Here is an 8,147-nt window from a genome sequence, read left to right as displayed (position 1 = left end):
TTTACCTGAGTGTTAACACAACCCAAATAACAGAGCTAAGCTCAGCTTTCTTAGATCTTTAACAGGTATTTCTGGCTTTTTAGTCAGGAGCCTAAAGCTAATATGAATTAAATGACTTCTCTGTGTGTCATCTTCTTCCAGTGTTGCTGGAAGGGCCTGATTCACTGTTACAGGTGCTCACCTCCTTCACAAGGAGTGTTTCTGATGCCAAGCACCATGCAGCTGTAGAGTGAGGGCAGCAGCTTTTTCCATTTCAGCTGATGCTTGCATTAGCAGTTTTGTTTTAAACATTTACCTTCCTCGCCCTGCTAGTGGATCAGTTCAATCTGCCTCTCTTTCTAAGAGTTAGAGCAGGATTTAGTCTCTGTATTGGCCAGCTTGGAGCTAAGTCCAGTCCCCACTGCTAGAAGGTCAGTTAACTGTCCAGCAGATAGAGACATTAACTCTCCTGGTCATCCCCATATCTCAGTGCACCTTGCAAATGATTCAATTTAACATTCCAGTTGATTGTAGTTTGCTAGTCATTACTGATGACTTAGATGAATTCATAGCTGATCTGGTCTGGTAGCCCATGCTGGGCTGTTTAAATTGCACTAGGGTCTGTGTAGGAGTCACAGATTCCTCTGATCTTGGCCACAGGAGTAACTTGAACAGTCTAAAATAATTTATGTGCCACTCACCCTTCAAACTGGCCTTGCCATGAGCTAATACATCTATTTCAGACTCTTACCTGCTCATAGCAGTTCAGTTTCTGTATCGTTCTCACTGAACAGCTGGGGAGCAGACTTGAATTCATCTCTCCTTTCATTTCACAACTCTAGCAAACTGCTCTCTCTGGATTTAGTGCCTGAACCACAGCACCTTCACCTCCTATATATCCTTCTAGAAGATAAATCATCATACTGGAAAAAAAAATGCCCTGTGCAAAATGTTTAAAAGAATAATTTATTAACAAGTCCTCTACAAACTGGTTTCAGCACAGGGGATGCATTTACTAGAGAGGCACAAGAATCAGAAACATGGTAGTTCCCTGAAAGTGGGAAGGCTGTTGCCTGCCTGTTGCTGCTGTCTGTGTCCTGGGACAGCCCTGGGCTCCATACCCACATCTGCACTACAGGACTGGGGCTAGAACAAGAGCTCCTACTTGAGGTAGGGAGGTTTTTATAAGGAATCTGTTACATGCTTATCACACGTTCATTTAGAAAATACAGCAGGGACTATGCACGATGGAGGGGAGGAGCAGATAAGATCACAAGGACATGAGCACCATGCTGGACCCAGAAGAATACACAGGATCTAAGCTGTAGTTACTGGAAGGTGATGTACAGGAGTTATCCAAGCAAGGAAGATCCAAAAGGTGAGTTTTCCCTTAGGTCTAAAAGAATAACCTGTATAAAGTTTTATTTCCAGAGTTCTCCTAAGGGTTTATTCTGAACCTCCTGCATGGTTTCCTCTGCAACAGACTTGATTTCTCTGTGCAAGTCTTCTATGCTCTTTGAAGCATCCATTATCTGTTTCCAAGACAAAAAAATACAGGAACATGTTCCTCAATTACCAACACCAAATGAGAAAAACTCACCTTGCTCTTATATCTTCTCCCCCCATTACTCAATATTGTTACTATTCATGAGCAGTGAAAGGAGCAGATTACACCTCCTGTGCACTATTTCTGGAGTGGAATTGGAAAAAAAATCTATTTTATTTGAGAACAGACATTTAAGAAGTAGATGTGGGGCTGGATGAAGGAAAACAGAAAAAACTGCTGCTACTGCATGTTGTTTGCTGACAGGCTTTAGGGCATATGACCTAGAGGCAGGTAAAAGTTCTTCATCCTGTACTGTAGTCCCCCAGAAACATCAGTGTATTGATCCTTCAGTGGTTCTTCAAAATAAACTCCACCCATGATAGTAGGAACCTCTAAAAATCCATCATGTGATGTTCCACTTTCAGCTTTGTGGGTTTTTGTTTTGGGTTTTTTTGGTTGTTTGTTTTAAATACTGCAAGCTGAGGTCAGTAAAGGTGGTAGAGCTATACAATGCTGGTGTTCCTCAGCCTGACATTTAAAGAATAGCAGCATCACTCCCATGTGGTTGAGGGAGTGACCAAAGTGAAGAAAGGATTTGATGAAGAGATGTAGAGAGGCGCAGATTTATCACAGTGACCTATGCAACACTGGCCCACATAGCATTGCTGAGAAAGAGCAGCCTGTGAGAATATGCAGTACATAGACTTCATGATTAAATGGTAGCCTTTTCATTATAGCACAGCCAGCACCCCACCTTTGTGCCCACACAATATCCTCAAGCAGCTTGCCGATCTCAATTTATTTGTGTAACCGATGGTACTGAGCTGTGTTTCATACCTTGCACTAAACAGTTCTTTGGCAATGTTTCATGTCTGTTATTCTATCTGGTACTGGGTGGCAAAGAGACAGAAATACTAACTGTACCTTTAATATGTACTGAAACTGGATTTCCGTGCTCATTTCAGGGACACCTGTCATCTCTTCATCATCTATTCTGATATATAGCTGTTGGATAGTTGTGCACTTTAGAGTATTTTAAACAGACATGTTGCTAATACTTTAAGTGAAAACTCCTTTCAAGCAAGGGATAGAAGACAAATAGCAGAAGACAGGTAATAGAAGAAATGTGTTCTGCTGCTGGAATCTGTGGAAAAAAAATCAGGGTTTACAGACTATACACGAATTCCATACTGTCTCTCATGACGGCATACTTATTTTTGCTCAATGAATTCTTTTGGGGGGTTTTGTGCTATGGTCCATGTTTTCTATCAGCCTATTTTTCCAGTCATTATGATGTAGGAAAGGCAATTTCCTAGTGTAACTTTTACTGGAATGAAAGTCCTAGTTTGGTGATTGTTGTACATTTAGGTCCTTTAGGTTCTGACAGGATACAAAAAACACTTTTACAGAATCATGTTTACCTTACACAGTCTGATCACTTGGCAAATCTGTGTACATCTTCAGCTTCTAGTGGAGACTTATCCATAATCTGTGTCCTCCTACATCTGCGTGAAAGCTACAGAATAAACAGAAGATGCTGCCTATCTCATGACTGAGCACTGACAGGGTGATGGAGACGATACACAAGATGCCTGCACTAGAACACCTCAGCCTAGGTGATGTACACACAGCATAAATGGGGAATGCTTCCTCTTCTGGGATAAGGCTGCTGACTGTGCAGCCCTCTGCAAACAGCTCCAAGGGATGAACAAGAAGGAAAAGTGATGCAGCAGCATGGAACAAAAGAGATCAAATATTTGGAGAGAATTCTGGTAGCAGTAAGACAGCAAATGCTGATGGAAACTGGCCATGTGAGAAGGAAGGTGATCATCAGTAACGGAGACACAAGCTGCAGGAGGGCCCCAAAAAAACTCCAAGGATTCCAGAATCCTTGGCAGGTCTGCAGGATGCCAAGGAAACAGGCAGGAAAGAGCATGGGTGTGTCCCACGGCTTCTTACCCAGGCTTGTCAGTTTGTCTTTAAGAAAGAGAAAGATTGCCAGAAAGCTCTTTGGCAAAACCAACCAAACAAAAGTCTTCCCCCCCCCACCTCAATGGGGCCCTATAGGGTGTCCTGGAACAGGGAGGTGTCCTCTCTGCCACAGGCCACACTGCCCTTAGCTGGTCCCCAACATGTCCCCCTGACCAGGAGCAGGAAGGGGGAGCACAGGGATGCAATGGCACAACTCAGGAGCTCTCAAGAGAGACCCCCACCCTAGTCCGTGACAGGCCCATTAGGGTTATTTTCTCACCTTCCAGTTTAATGTCTTGTCCTTCATCAGATGATAGAAGGACTGTAGAACTTTCTCTTGGAAGGAGCTGTTCTCATAACGTTCATTTCCAAAGTTCCCTCGCTCCGCTGCTTCCTCTGGACTTAACTGAAGAAACAGAATCAGATCGGGCTTTGGGAGTCCAATGTCAGGCTGTTTGCACCACTCCAAGCAGAAGTTCTGTCCCAAACAAAGACAACCGAGTTTGAGGCAAAAGAAAGGAATGCAAAGAAGGGAAAAAAGCCAGTTAGCTGGGGAGGGAGGTGGGGAAGGAACAGCCAAAGAAGAGGCGCAGCCCAAAACACTAAGCACAGACCTACAAACTGAAAAGGAGATATCCCAGCTTATCACATGGGAATTCAGTCCTGGTAATTGTGGGGGGCCAGATTTTGTTAGGTGCTGTGCACCTCTCATGCTCACTGAAGTCAAAGATAGCTGAAGATTTTAACATCTCTTCTGCAGAGCTCATCAGAGCTAAATACAAAGTTATATTCTGAGTCTCCATACAGCTGTTGCCAGTCTGAAAGAAAGCTGCTCCCAAATACAAACACCACGCAGCTTTAGTGTGGATCTTTCTGGGCCCACAGACACTCCTTTTCAAATACCTACCCTATGCTTTCTCAGCCTACCCAGGAATTTCAGCCCAGACACAAGAGACAAAGCTTTCCAACTTTCAGATCTTGTTGACAGATTTGAAGACTTCCATCAGGGCATGTGAATCCACAATGTTGTGGAGAGACCACTGAGGCTTGTCCACTTACTGCTCATCCATATGGGCACCAGTGATACTATCAGGGTGATCTTAAATGTATCAAGAGCAACTGCAGGGCTCTGGAGATGAGGGTGCAGGGCACAGGGGGGCCAGGATCTCCTCAATCCTTCCAGGAAGGGAGGAAAGGCTTGGGCAGGAATAAATGTAGGGCAACTCACAGCTGCACAGCTGGTGTTGCAAGCAGGGCTTCAGCTTCTACAACCACAGCACACTCTTTGAGGATCGATGGCTACTGAGCAGGAATGGAATACATCTGACAAAGTGGGACAAGAGTATCTAAGCAAACAGGCTTGCTAAGCCAGTGAAGAGAGCTTTAAACTAGGTATGTCAGGGGAAGGTTTGCAATCTGTAGAGAACTGAAGATGGCAGGCCAGGAAGAAATGTCTGGGGGATGATACGATAACAGAGGCTCACCTGAAAGCAGCACAACTGGGGCAGAGTAACACACATGATGTTGGGGTGGGGCCTGCTGCAGACTGCCTGGTTGAAGAGAGGATGTTGAGGAACCATCTTTAGACAGCTAGAAGAAGGATCACAATTGCAGGTCCTGGTACTCATGGAGGATCTCAACCACCTGCCTATCTGCTGGGCACAAGCAATCCAGGTTTCTGGAGCATGCTGAAGAAATTCTTGACACTGTGATCAATAAGCCAACGAGGGGAGCTGCCCTGCTGAATTTGTTACTCATAAGCAAGAAAGAACTGGTTGAAGATGTGAAGGTCAGGAGCAGCCTTGGCTGCAGCAAACATGAGATGGTGGTTTAAGATCTGGAGAGGAGTCAACAAGACAAACAGAATCACCAGTGTGGACTTCAGGAGAGCAGATTTCTGTTTATTAAGGACCTCTTAGCAGGATGCCCTAGATACTCAGATGGAAGGCAAAGAGGCCCAGGAGAGCTGGTTGATCTTCCGGGACAGCCTCCTCAGAGCACAAGAACAAGCACAAGAATCAGGAGGATCTTATAGCTGTGTAGAATGACCCAAAGGGAGGCTGACAGAGCTGACTTGTGCCTTTTGGCCTGTCTCTGCTTTCAAGACAAGTGGGGACATGAGAAGTTCAAGCTAAACGAAGAAAATAATTTTTACCATGAGCAAACACTGAAAAAATAGCCCAGAAAGGTTGTGGATCTACATCCCTGGAGATACTCAAACCTTGGCTGGATGGGGCCCCAAGCAGACTACCTGATGTTAGACCTACCCTTGAGCAGGAAGCTGGGCTTCATGACTTCTGCAGGTCCCTTTTAACATACATGGTTCTGTTATTCTTTGCAAATTTATGGGCCAGCAGCCAGAGCAAGCATAGAGAATCTCAAATAAACTCACATAATCATTCTCCAGAGTCAAACAGGCTGGCTTCCCCACAGCCAGGAGTCTGTCCAGATTTACAAAAAGTAACTGAATGAGTTTCTCTGCTCTTTCTGGGGAAGGGGTAGACCCAGGCAAACAGACTATGTCAATACCTGAGCTGAAACTTCCATCCCTCAATTTCAATCCACATTTCCCCAGTCCTCTGGAGTCTCGGCTATGCACACAGACATCTATCAGGCCTCTAACTGGAGCTGCTTCCCCAAATACAGAGAAGGGCAGGAGCTGCTGTAGGTCTCACTCACCTCTTTGGCACTTGTGAAGGCCACTCCAGAAAAGGCATATCTGTCAACCACAAGTGTGATCCCTTGATGTAGTTTCTCTTTCATCAACGGTCTGAAAACCACGTGGGAGAAAAGAAAGTTACACTCCTTTATAGTGATACAAATGAAAAGAGTTTATCTAAAAGAGAGCTCATGAGGCCAGTGCTTCTCTGTTAACATATGTCATCATTAACAGTGATCATTAGCAGTGTCAGGGTTATCTGCGATGCTGATCGTGGATAAATAGCTATTTGTATTCTGTCCTCTAAGAAACATTAAGCAAATACCCTTTCAAGACACCCAAGTTTAGGGTGCTTGCCCTGGAGCTGCAGGGCACTGTTCCAGGCAGCTCCACAGCTTACAGGCAAGATCACAGCTGAACTATATTCAGACATGAGCAGCTTAGTCCTCTTCCCTTTTTAAGCAGTGCAGTAGATTTGTGATACACTCTGCCTTGGTCAAAATGTCCTTTATTCACGACAATGACATTTCTTATTACAGCTCACTTATCTGCCTTACGCTTTCCCAGTTTGCTTGGCACCACCACTCAGCAGAATCAGCAAAGCTTTTTTTTAAAATGAGAACATTTTGCAATATAGATTTCCAGCTAAAAACAACAGCCGACATCAACCTCCCTAGCTCCACACGCAAAGACTCGGGGGCCAAAAGCAAGGACAGCCACTTACAGCTGAATACAACCTTCGGCTAGAGGGGAAGTTTGGACACAATTCCTTAACCAGTCTGTCACTCACATGGACTTCCTTGCAAAGCAAAGTCTCTTCATTCAGGAAAGTAAATTCACAGTCTAGGCTGGTACAGTCTCAGCTCCCCAATTCTTGAATCCAGTATGGCATAGGGATTGGAAATATCACACCTAATGATTTTAAAAAACCAAACTATGGGATTTGATCTAAGATTAAATCCAAAGCTGTAAGAGCCCTTGAGACATTGCTTCCAGCCATGTTTCCCTTGCTAAACAGGATCATACTCTCATACCTACTGTACCCATTACAAGCTAAAACCCCAGGAGGATTCAACACCATGCGTTTTTCTTCTACAACTTAACAAACATTATCTTTACACATGTTCCCAGCGGTTAGCGGAGAAGAGCAGGTGAACCGTGTGGTCCTCCAGGTTCTTCTCCTTCACCAGGTAGGAGCTGATCAGCCGCCCGATCTCCGTTGTTCTCTCTGTAGGAAAGAGGGGAAGAAGGAGCAAATGCTGCCCCAAGCCGCTCTTGCCAAAGCAGTGTCCATCTGTCCTGCAGGGCATGTCAGTCTGTGGGGTCTATCTCTCCATCTCAGGTGGGAGGTTGGTCTGTCCAGGGCCAGGGTCTATCTGCCTGTCACAGGTGGAAGGAGGTTGGTCCACCTGGGGTTGGGGGGTCAAACTGTCACGAGTGGGATGAGGTCAGTCCGTCCAGAGGTGGGGGTATGTCTGTTTGTCACGGGTGGGAGGAGGTCGGTCCATCCAGGGACGGGGGTCTATCTACCTGTCAGGTGTTGGGAGGAGGTCGGTCTGTCCGGGGGGGGGGGGGGTGGGGTGTCAACCTGTCATGGGTAGGAGGAGGTCAGGAGCCGGGTGTACCACCAGAGCCCTCGGACACCACCACCACCAGCACCACCACCAGCACCACCACCAGCACCACCACCAGCACCACCACCAGCACCACCACCAGCACCCCGGGGGCACACCGAGCGCCGCGGCCCAGCCTAGCAAGACTCCCCTACCTCCCCCGCCCCGTTCGCTCCGGGCGTCGGTAGGCCCCATACCCGGGAAGCGGAGGAGATCGGCGCGGTAGCCGGCGGCCCGCAGCGCCTCCACCAGCCGGCGGCCCTGCGTGCTCTTCCCGGCACGGTCCACCCCCTCCAGCACGATCAGCGCCCCGCGCCTGCCCGCCATATCACGCGCGCGCTCCGCCCACCCCGCCCCTTCCGCCACCTCCCGGCCAATC

At 46.8% G+C, this 8,147-nt stretch overlaps 1 protein-coding gene across 3 annotated transcripts; it reads right to left on the bottom strand.

The window, feature by feature from the left end:
• Positions 1 to 921: 921 nt before the first annotated feature.
• On the bottom strand, positions 922 to 8,136 carry DTYMK (deoxythymidylate kinase). 3 transcript variants are annotated; one of them, XM_075507716.1, is made up of 6 exons: positions 7,966 to 8,136; positions 7,275 to 7,383; positions 6,176 to 6,266; positions 3,777 to 3,974; positions 2,947 to 3,041; positions 922 to 1,511 (listed from the first exon to the last, which is right to left on the bottom strand). In XM_075507716.1, exons 1-5 carry the CDS (start codon positions 8,093 to 8,095, stop codon positions 2,961 to 2,963), a joined length of 609 nt encoding a protein of 202 aa, XP_075363831.1. In that variant the 5' UTR covers positions 8,096 to 8,136; the 3' UTR covers positions 922 to 1,511; positions 2,947 to 2,960. The 3 variants fall into 3 exon arrangements, with proteins under 3 accessions (XP_075363831.1, XP_075363832.1, XP_075363830.1); XM_075507717.1 differs by lacking the exon at positions 2,947 to 3,041 and having other exon boundaries at positions 926 to 1,511; positions 3,777 to 3,902; positions 7,966 to 8,135; XM_075507715.1 differs by lacking the exon at positions 2,947 to 3,041 and having other exon boundaries at positions 927 to 1,511; positions 7,966 to 8,131.
• Between the last annotated feature and the right edge of the window lie 11 nt (positions 8,137 to 8,147).

Source organism: Mycteria americana, chromosome 7 (genome assembly GCF_035582795.1).
Source record: "Mycteria americana isolate JAX WOST 10 ecotype Jacksonville Zoo and Gardens chromosome 7, USCA_MyAme_1.0, whole genome shotgun sequence".
Taxonomy (NCBI): domain Eukaryota; kingdom Metazoa; phylum Chordata; class Aves; order Ciconiiformes; family Ciconiidae; genus Mycteria; species Mycteria americana.
Note: the sequence above shows the minus strand (reverse complement) of the source record. Positions and strands in the feature narration are given on the sequence as shown.